This window comes from Puma concolor, chromosome A2, assembly GCF_028749965.1.
Source record: "Puma concolor isolate L17-30 chromosome A2, mPumCon1.1.hap2, whole genome shotgun sequence".
NCBI lineage: Eukaryota > Metazoa > Chordata > Mammalia > Carnivora > Felidae > Puma > Puma concolor.
Genome location: NC_141668.1, coordinates 120,304,118 through 120,320,007, shown reverse-complemented (window position 1 = coordinate 120,320,007; position 15,890 = coordinate 120,304,118). Strand labels below are relative to the sequence as shown.

The window sequence follows — 15,890 nt, the reverse complement described above, 5'->3', positions numbered from 1 at the left end:
ACTTCACCTCAGGTCATGATCTCTCTAGTCCCCAGTTTGAGCCCCACATCTGGCTCTGTGCTGACAGCTCAGAGCCTGGAGCCTGCTTTGGGTTCCGTGTCTCTCTCTCTCTCTGTCCCTTCTCCACTTGTGCTTTGTCTCTTTCTCAAAAATAAGTAAACATTTAACTGAGGCTCGGGGAAATACTGTAAATGTGGCCTTTTCAAAACCCAGTCTGTCTGACTCCAATGCTAGCACTCCTTTCACCGTGCCCCACTAAAGCACTTTATCAGCTCCCAATACATGGTAATTCTAAATCTCCCATCTTTAGCTTGTCCCATCTTGGAATGGGTTCTTCATTGGGTTCCCCAGGCACTGGTTGGCAACACAATGCTGTTTCCTCTTGTTGGGACACACTCAACCCCAACCAGCCCTCCAGCCACCAAAATGGACTCCCGAGCAAGCCCCTGCCCCGACAAATGTCCAGTGATTCCTGCCTATCTGAGAATGTGCTTGCTGGGCGTGATTCTCGTTACAGTTCAGCTCTCTTGTCGGCTGGCCCTTTCCCTGCCTGTTGATCCTGGCACAAGGCCAGGTCTGACAAGTGCTAGCGAGGCATGGCCAGCCCTGCCTCCTCCGTGACACTGACCTCCAAGAGAGCACATGATGGTGGCTCAGCACATGCACCCTCAGGGTGCATAGGGGGAAGGCTGAGGCTGTCAGCAGGAAGCATGCCCCTGCCTTCTACCCTGCCCTCAATTTTTCCTGGGCCTTCACTTACCTTCTCCTTCATCTTCTCAATTTTCTTCACAGAGCTGCGGCGCTGGGGCCGGTCCTCGTGTCGGAGCAGGTTCATGCTGAGGTCGCCAGACTTGTTGAACTGCTTCTCCTCCTGCTTCTCGGCCTCCTTTAGCTTGCTTTCTGCACTGATGCTCTCTGCATGGTACATGTGGTAGGTTTTCATGACCTGGGGACACAGGAGAGCAGGAAATCAGCAGCACGCACGGCCCAGCATGCCATCCCTGTGCTCCCGGCCCCCTTCAGGTTCTGCGTGCCAGTAAGCTGTGCTGTACCCTCTTCCCACCACACACTTGGGCTCCTGGCCGTTCTTTACTTTTGCACAAACTTGGGGAACGATGATGGTCATCAGTGGCAGCTTCATCGCCATCATCATCATCACCAACTCATTAAGTCCTGACTGAATGCCAGGAATGGACGTGTAAAGAGGAAATTTAAGGGGCGCCTGAGTGGCTCAGTCAGTTAAGTGTCCGACTTCGGGTCAGGTCATGATCTCACAGTTCGTGGGTTTCAGCCCTGCACTGGGCTCTGTGCTGACAGCTCACAGCCTGGAGCCTGCTTCAGATTCTATATCTCCCTCTCTCTCTCCACACCTCCCCTGTTTGTGCTCTGTCTCTCTCTCTCTCTCTCTCTCCCTCTCAGAAATAAACATTTTTTTTAAAAAAGGGGGGAAATTGAAAACCCCCAAGTATTTGGGGGTCTCAGAGGTGATATGACAAACTTGGCCCTCCCTCAGCTGCCCTCTCTGGCCCTGCCAGCCATGACTCTTGTCCCTCACTCCCTCCCTCCTCCCAGTGTCACTGGGAAAGCCCCTCCTCAGGGGCTCAGGGAATGCCCATGGGAACACGCAAATCGTCTCCTCAGCTGTCTCCTTATTGGCCTGCAAATGGAAATGGTTCTGTCCCCAAAAGGGGCATCACTGGGTAACCTAATTGCTATTCTACACTTTCTGAAAGAAACTCATCCTTGGCTAAACAGTATACTCCCACAAAGCAAACTGCACTTTGCTCTTCTGCTTGCATAGTAGAAGTACATATTGTTATAGCAAGGGAATTTTTGAGACAGAAGAAATCCTAGACATCATCTAATCCAATCACTAAATTTTACAAATAAGGAAACTGAGGCCCCAGAGGGCAAAGTGGCTTTTCCAAGACTGAACAGTATTATCAGCGTAGTCTCCAAACTTTGCCTCCGTGTGGCCAACAGTACGATCAAGCTACAGAACACTTCCATTACACCACAGAGATCCCTCACACCCCTTTGCAGTAGGTGCCTACCCCTCCCCCGGCCCCAGACAATCACTGATTTCCTTTCTGTCACTGTCAGGGTTTTGTGTGTTCTAGAACTTCATATACATGGAAGCAACACATATAAATTCTTTGGGTTCCACCTTCTTTTGCTCAGCAGAATTTTTTTGAGATTCTCCCAGTTCTTTTTCATTGCTGAGTAGTTATTATTACATTGTATAGGTCTATCACTATTTGTGTATTTATTCATATGTTAGTAGTTACCTGGGTTGTGCACAGTTTTGGTCTATTATGAATAAAGCTGCTAAAAATGTTCATGTATAATTCTTTGTGTGGACATATGTTTTCATTTCACTCAGGTAAATATCTAGGAGTAGAATGTAGGGTCATATAGGAAGCATATGTTCAGCAAAATTAGAATTCTGGTCTCTTTACCCAAATGTCCACTGATGGATGAATGGATAAAGATGTGGTGTGTATACACACACACACACACACACACACACACACACACACGCACACACACACACACACACACACACACACACACACAATGGAGTATTACTCAGCAATCAAAAAGAATGAAATCTTGCCATTTGCAACCACGTGGATGGAACTAGAGGGTATTATGCCAAGTGAAATTAGTCACAGAAAGACAAATATCATAGGACTGCACTCATATGAGGAATTTAAGATACAAAACAGATGAACATAAGGGAAGGGAAGCAAAAATAATACGGAAACAGGGAGGGGGACAAAACATAAGAGACTCTTAAAAGGGAGAACAGGGGGATACTGGAGGGGTTGTGGAAGGGGGGATGGGCTAAATGGGTAAGGGACATTAAGGCATCTACTCCTGAAATCATTGTTGCACTATATGCTAACTTGCATGTAAATTAAAAAATAAATTATTATAATTAATTAACTAACTAATTAATTTTAAAAAAGAATTCTGGCCTCTTTTAATCCACCACTCTTTCTACCATACCATACTGTTTTCATAATTTGTTACTATTTTCTCGGCAGGTGTGAAGAGTTTCGGCAGCCTTAAAACAAGTTGGGCAGTCCCATATCAACAGGACTTCATCTCCCAGTTGCACCTTTCCTGGATACTATCAAGTTTATGATCATATTTCTGTGCTAAGAAACACACGAACTTTCTGGAATCCATTGCTCCTGAGCTTTGCTTGTTCTCTTCTCTTGTCATTTGGATAATCATAGCAGCTAATAAAGCAGAGGCTTCTACCTGGGGAAGGAATACACTCCTGCCTAATGGGGCCGTTTAAATCAGAGAACTTGGACCAAACTCTTGCTCAACATTATAACCTTATTCCTTCTCATCTGAAGTCCTGTGAAGTGAGTTTATTAGATGAAGAATTCCTCTCTCTTACCATTAAATCACAGCATCAGTCTGTTGCACAGAAAGCCCCATTTGCCATCGGCCAGGAGTTAATGTGGGAAGTATCTGTTGTAGAACATAGTAGGTATTGTAGAGCATGAGCTCTGATACAAATGTCTGGTGCAAATGTCCTGATGGTGCCTCTTACCAGCTGTGTAACCTTGGGCAAGTCACGGAACCTCTCTGACCTCTACTTCCTCATTGTAAAATGGCGATGACCACGACACCTACCTCATAGATCGTTATGAAGACTAAGTGAGCTAACGTAGGTAAAGTGCTGAGAACAACAACTGCCACATGATAAGAGCCACATAGACATTAGCTGCTACCACCACCACCACCGTCATCATCACCCGTGATTTGGGCCGAGGGTTTGAGAACCTTGAATTTACTCATTTGAGTTCAGGAAAATGCTTACAAATTCTAAAGAACGTTAGGTATTGCACAAAATTTTATTCTCTTTTTCTTAAATATTTATCTATTTTTGAAAGAGAGAGAGTAAGCAGGGGAGGGGCAGAGAGAGAGAATCCCAAGCAGGCTCCATGCTGTCAGCGCAGAGCCCAACACAGGGCTTGAACTCACGAACCGTGAGATCATGACCTGAGCCAAAATCAAGAGTCGGACATTCAACTGACTGAGCCACCTAGGCACCCTGCAAAATTTTATTCTATACCATGTTTCTCCCTTCTTCTTTCATCTTGAAAACCTCCCCAAATGTCAAAACAATAAATGAATAAAAAATGCAATCAACTTTTCTTTATTGGTCTTGGTGGAAAGATCTCTTCTGTGCATTCCACCCATGTTTGCTTTTTTGAATTGCCCTAAAGCCTCTAGAGATGCTATTCTCAGTGATTTCTTCCACTCCTCATGCCAGTTCCACTAAACTTATTTCCAAACTCAATGGACCAGAAAGTGTGCCAGATCGATGTGTTCTCGACATCTAGTGGCCAAAAGGAACGACTGCAGGCTTCTAGAAAACCAAAGCAATTGTCTATTTTTCCACCATCTTTATGCCACAGCTCCGGCTCCAGGAATGTCATACATATAAGACTTGGGAATGCCTGCTGAAGTCTATCTCCAAGGGCCCCGCGTTTCCATTCTCAAAGTTTTTCTCTATTCCTCTGCATTCATGGGGACCACTGGTGTCTTTACTTTTCTACCATGCTGCTGGGGTGTTCATTTCTGGACTTACTCCCTTCTGGGTTCAATGATTCTTACAAAAGCCACTTTTTCTGTTTCAGCTGCTGAGGTCTGCTTGTCTCACCATTAATCTATCATCTGTGTTGAGTAGTTCAGAGGAAGAGAGAGCGTTTCTATTTGCAATTAGATCTTCCTGTCCAATCATCCATGCATCCATCCATCTATTCACTCAAGGTCAGCATCCCAGCTGGGTGTTCTCAGCCTCCCACATTTCCCTTTGCCTAGTTTTCCACTGAACCACTGAGTACTTTTCCTGCTCTACATCAAGCCAAACTTGCCAGCACAGTCTCTGAGCTGAGTTGCAAAAATCCCATGATTGGATAACACAGCCCGACAACCCTGGGACCAAACTCTCTGAATCCAACTGGTAATTCTTTATCCTAAGAATAACAGTGAACTTGGTTGCCCAGGATGACTTATGTCACACAGCTGCCACAAAAGAGTTTACCTGGGGACCTCTCGAAAATGAGTCTAACTATATCCAGAATCCTCTAGATGATGCCTTTATTTAATTACCTGAAATACAGGTTTTAGCATGAAATGTCCTTAGCTCAACAGAACAGTCTGCTCAATACAGCCAGTCCAGGATGTGCTAATTAATGTTTAAAATTATGAATTACTTCAGAGTTTGCAAACCTCTTTTTTTATTATCTCCAAGGAGCATTTCAATGAATCCTTATCCCAACCCTGGGAGGCAGTATGATAACAATAATGGTGACAGCAGCTAACATTTATTGAGCACTTACTTACATGCCTGGCCTTGTTCTAAGCACTGTACATATACAAACTCTCTTATTTCACACAAAAACTCTAGAAGGTAGACACCATATGATCCCTGCTTTATGGATACGGAAACCACAAAATAGGGATGAAAGCGTCCTCTTCCCCGCAGGGAAATCAGGAGACCTGGTTTGGAGACTCAACCCCAACTTGCTGGGTGACCTTGACAGAGGCTTGTCCCCTCTGGGCCACCTGGTGGAGACCAGAAAGGGGGTGGGTAGGAAAGTGTTCCATAAGTTGTAACAATAAAGTGACTGGCTGACAGCCCCAGTGTTGGGGGTGGGAAGGGAGCAGAGGTGGATGCAGGCATTCAGCTGAGGCCAAGGCACTGAGACCCAGTCTTCAACTTGGCACCTCTAAAGGACCCCTCAGAGGCACCCACCTAGCTTTCTGCCCAGCTTAATGGGACGTTCGTGTTCCAACCCTCTAGACCCAATCAGGGAAGCCCTGTGGAACAAGTCTAGCACAGGCTGAGAAGGAGCCTGTAAGGACATGTAAGTTGAGACCATTGTTCTTGGACACAGATCAGTTTCATATATTCTCAAAAGGCTCCCCAGAAATCTTGGTGTATTAGCCCATCTTGAAAGAAACTGAGGCTCAGAAATGGCAAGTGGATTGTACAAAGTCACTCAGCGGGCCACACAGCTAGGACTTCTGAGCTGTCTCTAGTAATCACGCTGCCTTTTGCTGTATACACTTTGCTTTCTGCATCTTCCCAAATGCTCAGATCATGAAAACAAGAAAATATTATATGCATAATCCTTCAGACCCTCTCTTGAATGCAAAAGAAGCCAAAGGAAATATGGAAGTTGACAGCATCAATTAAGGGACATGCTGGGGCAGGATAAGAATCAGTTGTTAGACAACAGGTTCTCAACAATGAAGTTCATGTGCACTTCCTCTTCCCCACAAGCAGGACCATCTCTGAGTCACCCAAGAGCTGTGTATGGGTGAAATCCTGGGCCAATGCATGCCAAAGACATCTCTGAAGGATAAGCAAAGTTCCCAATTTCAGTATGACCACCCATACTGTGTGGCCTACGTTCTCTGAACAACTTACAATCGCTATCTTATTTACTCATTGCACGTCTATACACTGTCTTACTGCAACTAGAATGCAAAGTCCAGAGATCCAGGACTTTGTTCATAAACATATTCCCTATACTAAAGCAGAGACTGGTATGCAGAAAGCATCAGTATATATTTGCATGAATGAATGAATGACAGCTGGCTGGCTGAGCGTATAGGTGGAAGGATGGGTAGATAGGGAGATGGTTGAATTGATAGATGGGTGGGTGGGTAAATGGGTAGATGGATGTGTGGGTGGATGGAAGGAATAGAGGAAGGAGAGAAGGGAGAATAAAATGGAGGAGGTACAGTTCTACTGCCTTTCACCTTGTGAATACATTTGAAGGTAGGGAGACAGCTACACCTTTGATCATTAAATATTTATTGAACAACTCATTACATACTATAGTGTGGAAGAAAGGGTCTCCACCATCAAAGAATACACACTGCAGTAGGGACATGGACAAGTTCACAAGTGATGATCACACAGTGTAACAAGTGCTGTGATGAGGGAAATGCAATGTGATAAAGGATGGCTTTCTGGAGGAAGTGACATCTAAACTGAACCTCGAATAGCTGTTACCTGGGTGAACAGGGCAAGAGTTGAGGTGGAATATTCCAGAAAAAGGGAGCAGTGTGAGTGCTAAGGCCAGAATGAGCAGGAGTCAAATAGGTTTGAGGAATAGCTTACAGGTAGAAGTATATCAGGTGTTTCAGTACTAGTCAAGGGAGTCACCTCCTTATACTCTCCCAATACTCCCCCTCAGTGGACATCTGTTGTTTTTCTCTGCCTAGGATCATCCAGTCCTCATTCTTCTGGAACAGCTTCCTGATTTTCTTTGAGGAAATCCCCAAAAATTCCCCTCCGGCACTCTCAGTCCCAGTGGTTCATGGGAAACTGACACCACTCTCCAATCCAGGAGTGGGCAGGAGATGCGGGGGTGGGCAGGAGACACAGGCCTGGCCAATCAGTAAACATTATGTTAACCTGGCCACAGTGATTGGAGCCCAAGACCCCAACCAGGTCAATCAGAGACAGCCCAGGGCTTTGTTGGAAATGCTGGGAAGGGCAAATTAATTTTCCACCAGGATACACTGAGCTGATAGAAAGTGAGCTTGCAGTGGGGGACCATCTTTGTCACCCCTGGGAGAAGACTGCCTGATCATGAAGACATCACAGAGGAAAGCAAAATCAAAAGAGAGAGGGGATGGATGGATAGGTGGATGAACCAATGGAAGGGAAGAGGGAAGGAGGAGAAAGAGACAGAAAGAAAGGAAGGAGGGAAAGTGAGAGAGGGAGCAGTCTCCTGCCTTTGATCTGGTGAGCCTACTGAAGGTGTGGGGAGAACAGTTACACCCGGATTATTACATATCTATTGAGCAGTTTATGATATGCCAGGTACTGGCAGGTGCTGGCAATACTACTATGTGGAAAACAGACAAGGTGTTGTGCCTCACGGAAATACACACCCTACTCGGGAGAGAAACAAGTGTGTGAGCCTCTGAGATTCAATACAATGATTCTTCACTTCCTCAGTACGCATGGATTCCCATCCCTAGTTATTGAATGAGTCCCTGATAGCCACCCCACTACCCACCTCAGTGCCCAACTCACAACCAGGCAATACTGACTGACCGAGCAGGGGGATGCTTGTCCCACACCCCAGCTTCTGCCTCGCTGTTGCCTTCAGGGCTGCCCCCTGGCCTCCCTCCAGCCTAGGGAAGTCCCCTGTCCTTAAGATCCAAACTAAATGGCATCTCTTCTCTGTGGCCTTCTTGATGCCCAGCTGGACTTCATCTCCCCACCCCTCTTCCCACCATGTCTATGTCCCCACAAGGACATTTGTCGCACAGTGTAACGATATCCCATCTTCCGGACACAGTGGAGGATCAGCACAGGTATGCTGAGTGACTGAACGAATGTCTTGGCGGGAGAGCTGGGAGAGAGGAGGAGGTTGTCTGGAGGGAAACCTCGTCCCCTTGTTCTCCTTTGGACCGCTCCCACCCCTAGATGAACCTGGGCCACACCCTAGCCAGCAGGCTGCGATGGTCTGGCAGAGCCTGCCTTTCCCTGAGTTGGGAGACATGCCCTTGTCTGCCACCAACAGTGATGTGGCATGAGGATAAAAGCTGGAGAGGAGACTCAGAGCTCCTCGAGTTCCGTGCCTTCATGCCACAGATGGGCGAAATCAAGGGCCAGAGCCCAGCTAACTTGCACTGGTTGGCGTTTCCCAAAGTGTGAGATGGGAACCACCTATGTCAGCAAGACAGTTTTCAGGTGTTCCAGATGTGTGGTTAACTCTTTCAATTCTCTGATTTATCAGGAGGGAAAACTCAGTTCGGTGCTCGCATGTCAGCAGGAAGGAGCACTGTTGTATCTTCATCTAACTTGCAGAACCCTTCTGTTTACACCACGTTGTTTTTCATTCGCTAATGTGAATTATCATAACCTTCCAAAACAAATGCAGATAGGACTTTATATATATTTAAATAACTAAATTTATTTATTTAAGTAGCTTTGGGGAGTAGACTAGGAGCAAGCTCTGCCACTCCCCAGCTAGGTGACCTTGGGCTGGCCACCTGACCTCTCTGGGCCTCAGATCCCTCATCTCTAAAGTGGGGTGATGGCTCAGTCAGTTGGGCGTTCAACTCTTGATTTCGGCTCAGGTCATGATCTCATGACTCGTGGGTTTGGGCCCCACATTGGGCTCCATGCTGACAGTGCAGAGTCTGCTTAGGATCCTCTCTCTCTCTCTCTCTCTCTCTCTCTCTCAAAAACAAATAAAGTTAAGATAAAATGGGGTGGTAATACTATCACTACCTCAACGAGTTACGGTGAGGATGAAATGAATTAAGAGATGCAAAGCATTTAGCCCAGTACCCAGCACATGGCAAGCATCATATAAGAGTGGAGACTGATTATTAGGGATATGAAACAATCTCCAAGATATAACCACAAAACCAAGATGCAGAACTGTAGGTCCAGTTGTTACCACTTGCGTAAAAACAGGAGTGTGCAGGATACGTCCACACGTGTATGCTCTTTGATGAACCAAACATCTCTGTGAGAGGATACTGCTGAACTAGAAACAAGTAACCCAGGTTGTACGGAGTAAGGGGGACTCCGGCAACAGAGACACAATTCTCATCATGGAATTTTTATACTGCTTAAGCATTGCTTTTTACTGAGTGCATGTATTATCTATTTCTAAATTTAAATATTCAACAATTTTTTTCATGTTTATTTATTTTTGAGAGAGAAAGAGACAGGCAGACGGAGTGTGATCAGGGGAGGGGCAGAGAGAGAGGGAGACACAGAACTCCAAGCAGGCTCCAGGCTCTGAGCTGTCAGTACACAGCCCGATGTGGGGCTCGAACCCACGAACCACAAGATCATGACCTGAGCCGAAGTCAGATGCTTAACTGACTGAGCCACCCAGATGCCCCATTAAATATTCAACAATCTTTTAAAAGAGAAAATCTCTCTGGCTGGAGTATGGAGTATGAATAATAGAGAGCAAGCCTCGGAGATGGGAGAGTGGTCAGCTGGTGATTGCTATTTTTCAGGCAAAACATTCTTAGGTCTCTGGCTGGCCCTGTGACAAGGGGGGAGGAGGGGAGAGGAAACACGTGGAAGTATACAAGAAAAATATTTATGCTTCATTCTTTCATAAAATACACGATTTAGCACTAGTGTTTGCCAGGCATTACGCTATGCTCTCTGCCACTCACTCTTCTCGGAACAATCCAGCGATGAGCTGGTAACATCCCCACTGTCTAGAGAGGGGCTGAGGCTCACAGGGTTTGACAACTGACAAGGCCTTGAACCCAGGCCATGCTGACTCTAAAACATGGACTCTTCCCAATACACAAGGTTGCTTTTCCACTAATTAATTAGGACACTGAGAGTTTTAAGTGAGTCAATTTGATGAAAAATATTAAATAAAGGAGACAGGGCCCAATGACACGATGGAACCATGGTAGTCACACCTGAATGACAACAGATGTGGAGATGTCGGTCTAGGAAGACTCAACGTGAGCCTGGGATGGAACTGGAGCCAGAACCCAGGCTGCTGGGCTCCTAGTCTCAGGCTGTCTCTACCTCCTGCATCCCTGAGGGTGGGCATCAGAAAGGAAATGCCCTTGCAAAAATTTGCCTGGAGGTCCAGAGTTGATTTCATATCCCTGAGCCCGGTGCAAAATCAAATCAAAGCCTTAACAACTGGAAAATGGAGTCCATTCATTACTCCAATTAGTATCTACCTATCACCAGCTGTGGCTAGGTGCGGGCACTCCACATCACCCTGAAACAAGTCTCAGGGGCCCCTCCCGCAGCCCTGCCTGGGAGAGTCTGGAGCACAGTGACAGGGCACAAAGAAAGGGCCATATGGGGGATGTTACAGTATTTGTCACTTCAAAAGACGACAGATACATTTCATGATCTAGGGCTGTATCGAAAATCTGAACATATTTTTAGCTAAATAATGAAAACAGTGGTTTTTTATTGTTGTTTGTTTTGTTTTTGCTTCTTCAGGAACCATTGGCACATAGGCCCACACTCTCAACTTCTGCCCTTTTCTCCTCCCAGGCCAACATATGATGATCGAGAGAGGTAGTAGGTCAGACTGATGGGAGTTCGGGGAAAAAGAGGTGAGGTAAGACAGGGTGTGTGTGTGTGTGTGTGTGTGTGTGTGTGTGTGTGTGTGTGTGTGTGTGTGTGTGTGTGTGTGTGCGCGCGCGCGCTCACACATGCACTTGTGCTTGCATACATGCTGGCATGTTTTAGAAAGGAGGGCACCTCAAGGTGATGAAGACTGGGCAGAGGGAAGGCTTTTTGAGTGAGTGAGTGAGTGAGTGAGTGAGTGAATGAACAAACAAATGAACAAAATGCCCAGGCCTGCAGTCTCCTCCACACCCTGGTCTCAGATGGAGACAAGCCTTTTCCCTAAAGTGGGTGATGGATGGTCTTAGCATTTATCTCTATCATCACTGTGCCCACTATTACTTCCTTAACATGTCACCTCCTCTAGAAAACATGAAAAGAACTAAAGTGAGGCTTACTGGACAATGTTTTCTACATCATTTGTTCCTCAGTCACTGCTGTCATGACTCTGGGGGTGGGAAAGGAGGGGAATTCTAGTAACCAGGCATGGTAACTAGAAAGTGCTCAAAAGACATCCCTAATAATGAAGCGTGAGATTTGGGGTCCACGGCGTCCTTAGCAGCTGGACGGCTGCAGTGGGCTGTTTGCAAAGACGGCCACAACAGCCCCCTCCCTGGCTGCAGGGATGCCCCTTTGCCTTGTGACTTCGCAAGTAATTCCCTCTAAGAGGTGATGTTCACTCCTCCACACCTCAACCATGGACTTGGCTGCGTGACTTGCTTTGGCCAATAGCATATTTGCAAGTATGACACGAGCAGAGGCTTGAGAAGTGCTGGCACACTGGGTGTTTCCCACTTTGGGCTCTTTTTTAACTGGCCAGAAATCCAGAGCCATATCAGCAGCCCTGGTTGAACTCAGCCCAAATTGCCAGCCAACAAAATCATGAGTCACTGAGTTCTGACATCATTTGTTAGGTAGCCACTGAAAACTGCTACCAAGGCCTTAAGCAAGGTACTTCTTTGTGTCTCGGTTTCTTTACCTGTAGAACATGCTAATTAAATAATACATACAAAACACCTCATACTGTGTGACACACATCCCAAGCACATACTACATGGACACATTTGTTACTATCCTTGTTTTGACAATAAAGAAAATGAGGTCCAAGACGTTAACTGACCTGGCCAAGCTGGTAGGTGGTGCAGCAAGGGTTCAAACCCAGACCTGTCTGCAGTCTGCCTCCCCTGCCGAGAATTCCCTTTCTCCTCCCCTCTACCCCTCTGTTCTTTCATCCTACCCCTCCAGAGGCACCAAGCTCAAAACTCAGCCTTGATCACAGCAGCCTACCTGGAGCCATCGCTTTTCTGAACCTTCGATTTCTCTTGCACGTGCACACTCTCCCTCTCGTTTCTTCACTCAGTAAGTGTGCACCAATCACCTACTATGTGCACGCACTGCCACAGGCTCTGGGCACACTGTGGAGAGCACGGCACAGCCCCCACAGAGTTCAGGGTCTGGGTGCCTCCCCCTCAGAGTCCACATATCCAGCAGATACCACACTCTGTTTCAGACTGCTGTATCACCAGTTCACGTACTTTAGTCTTGTCTCCGTGCTCAGATTCGAAACTCATTGTAGGCAAAACCACTTTTGTTCATGTATTCATACATCCCTCCCACCTCTGCTTCAGCAAGCACCCTGGGAACACTGGGGATACACAAGATACTTCAAAGATGAATTCTTCAAATGTTCACAGCCCACCGCCGTGCCTCATGCAGTACTGGGTAAACAGTAGGCAGCCCCAGGTGCTTGAATTTAAATGCTTTCGGGGCAACCACTGAAGACTCAGCGTGCCGTCAATAAATGAGCTGGAGGTTGCTGCTGGCATTCTGAGGCTCTCATCCCTCCACGAGGGGCTGCAGGAGAGAACTGGGGAGGTGCTGCCCCTTGCTCCTCCACCAGCTCTGAGGCCATCGTCAGGCTGCCATGAACACAGGAAGCAGGGACTGACCTTCCTGCCTGGCCTGAACATCTGACACCAGCAGCGTTTCTGTCCAGCTGCCCTGCCCCGTGGCCAACGAGGGCAAGTGCGCGCAGAGCGCCTGCTGGGTTCAGGGCACTGTGCTGGGCACCAGCACCGTCTTCCGAATCCCTGCCTGCTCTGTCCAGTTTACACCTGCCAGCCCTGTTGGTCACAAGCAAGACTGAGAGGTGAAGTGCCAGAGGCCATACAACTGGGTTCAAACAGAGTCTCTGGGCATTAAGTGCACCGTTACTGACCAAGATCTGGCTCTAGGGAGATTGCACGCACACTGGCGACACAGAGATAACATGACAGATTTTTTTTCAACTGCCATAAGATTTCAAAGCCCAGAGGTAATAGCTTTCTAAAGGTGGAGTTTGGTCTGGGTTTGAAAAATGAGTATGACACACACAAGCAGAGAAGGAAAGAGGGCAGTTGTAAGCAGGGGGAGCTACAGGGTAAAGGGGTCAAGCGGGGCAGTATTTGGGGTGTGCAGAGGGTGTCAAGGAGAGGAGCCCGGCTGGAGCCCAGAGGAAAGGTTAGAAATCTGGGTGGGAGCGGCTCTGTGTGTGTGTGACGGGGGCGGGGTGGTCCCTGGGACCAGGACCCAGGTGTTGAAATACCATAGAGGAGAGTGATTCATTCAAAGAGGTTCCTGAGGAACATAAGAAGGACCTAGAATGGGGAACGCTGGTCTAGAAAGTCCTCTACAGAATTCTGAATCGGGAAAGTCCCCATGTAACTGAGTGGGAGACTGAAGCCCAGAGAAGTGAATGCTTTGCCCAAAGTCCCATAGCTGGCTGGAGTCTGAGGCAGGACTTCCAACTTGAGGTCCAGGCTCTTGGGCAAAAGCTCTCGGCCCCTGAGGAGTCCACTACCTGCTGGCCACATGGGATGTGAAGATAGAAAGATAATAACATCTAAGAGAGGGGTCTTCTCACAGCCTGCTATTCTTTCCCTTCCTTCCATATGATTTCAGCAGCAGAATCCCCACTTTTAATGAGAAACTTTATAAGGAACCCTGATATATTTAAAATACAACAGTTTTCATCTGTCCTGATTGTCTCTGGCAGTGAAGAGTCTCGAGCTCCATCTGCTGGGGCTACCTTGCCCTGTTCCCCCCAGGTTGTCTCTGGGGCTCACCACATTCTTCCATAAAGAAGCCCAGGGGCCCTTGAGGCACAATCAGTCAACTCGTGCATCATAACCTGGTGTGCCTGTGTTCCCCATTCACCTACTTGGATTCTAATACCCATTTCAAGTCCAGTCAGATCTCACCTCCACATCAGTAGTAAGGTCAGTTCTAGGCCAAGTTGTACTGTTCCGAAATCATTCCTTGGAGATGACAAGGAATGATCACCCCCTTCAACTCATGTGACCCTCCGAACAGTGCTCCATGTTGCAGACGAGAATACAGAAACCCAGATGAGCTACATACCTACCATCAATAGGCAGCAGGCGTCAACTTCAGCCTGTTGCACCTGACTCCAAACCCACATCCCTGCCTCAGGAGGTTTTATGTCCATGCTGTCCCCACCTTGACCTTGTGTATTCTGCTTTTACAGGTAACACACAGCAGGTAGGTCATGCAAGTCTCTTGTGAACTTATACAAACTAAACATGCCCAGGGCCCCACCCCAGGTATACAGAATCAGAAGCCAGGGTTGCAAACCATTACAGCCCACCATGATGACTCCCAGTCATTGGGGCACAGACAGAGCAAAAATGCCCACAGTCATTCCAGGTCTCTGGTTTAGACTCCCTTTGGCTCCTGGTGCTGAAGAAAGAGGACCCGATTCCAAACAGCAGCAGAGCCTCAGCAGAACTTACTGTGTAGAGCTCATTGGTGACCTTCAGGAGCTCCTCATGCATCTGCAGACCAATCTCCTTGCTCTGGAATATGAAAGAACAAATGTCAGAGGGGGAGAAAGTCACTGGTTGCATTGACCAATTTCCTTTTCAACACAGAAAGGGCAGGAATACTTGGGATGGGGTGGGAATGGGTACAGAAACCAACATAAACTTCATTGATCTAGACTTGAATTCCTCAACTTGTGTCCATGACACAAATCCACAGAGAGGGGCCCCTTGCAAAAGGAATATTCCCTGGCCAAATAAGTTGAGGAACCTTCTACCTCCCTGCATTGGTGATTTACAGAGACGTCATCATGTTAAAGATCTTGAGAAGCCCACAGCCAATCAATCTGTTCATCTTTCTTTAATTCGGTGGGTCCTAAGCTGATGTGACCAGAGTCTGTGTCCCTGGCTCAATACTCATTAGCATCTCATGAGAGTGGGGTTCCACAGAACACAGTTTGAGAAATAATGATCTAGCATCTCAATTCATCATGAACAGTACAGGTTAACAGACTGGATGGAGCACAAGGCAAAAGATCAAGGTTGTTGCCTCCACTGCATCACTGATGGGCCATGTGGCCCTGGAGTCTTACTTACACATCTATAAATAAACTAGAGCATCACAAAGCTTGGTCTGGGGGTCACTGCTGAGTGCTATACTAAAAAGGGGGGCAGAGGCTTTTGTAGGCAAATACACTTGGGAAAGCTAGTTGAACAAAGAGAGATAGGTTCTCTTATGCAGGACTTTTCAGAGGCTTTCACACCCTTATATGCACGGCTTTCTACAGAGAGCTGTAGTATACAGTTTAGACGACCTCAATCTTTTTTCCACGAGGTGACATACACATTTAGTATATTGAGAAATGCAGTTCAGAATACAATTCACAAATCATCTCCAGGTCTCACCCAGCCTGAAGAGTTTAGGATTCTCTGTTACT

General features: G+C 47.0%; 1 protein-coding gene across 6 annotated transcripts in view; it reads right to left on the bottom strand.

Annotated features, from left to right (window-relative positions):
• SRGAP3 (SLIT-ROBO Rho GTPase activating protein 3) overlaps positions 1–15,890 on the bottom strand; it is a 264,333-nt gene that overhangs the window by 77,669 nt on the left and 170,774 nt on the right. For all 6 annotated transcript variants that reach the window (XM_025920885.2, XM_086697528.1, XM_025920893.2 and 3 more), the window contains exons 4-5: positions 14,926–14,988; positions 761–946 (exon numbers count right to left, since the gene is read on the bottom strand). In XM_025920885.2, the coding sequence (XP_025776670.1) occupies positions 761–946; positions 14,926–14,988 (249 nt within the window). The remainder of the gene's footprint in view (positions 1–760; positions 947–14,925; positions 14,989–15,890) is intronic.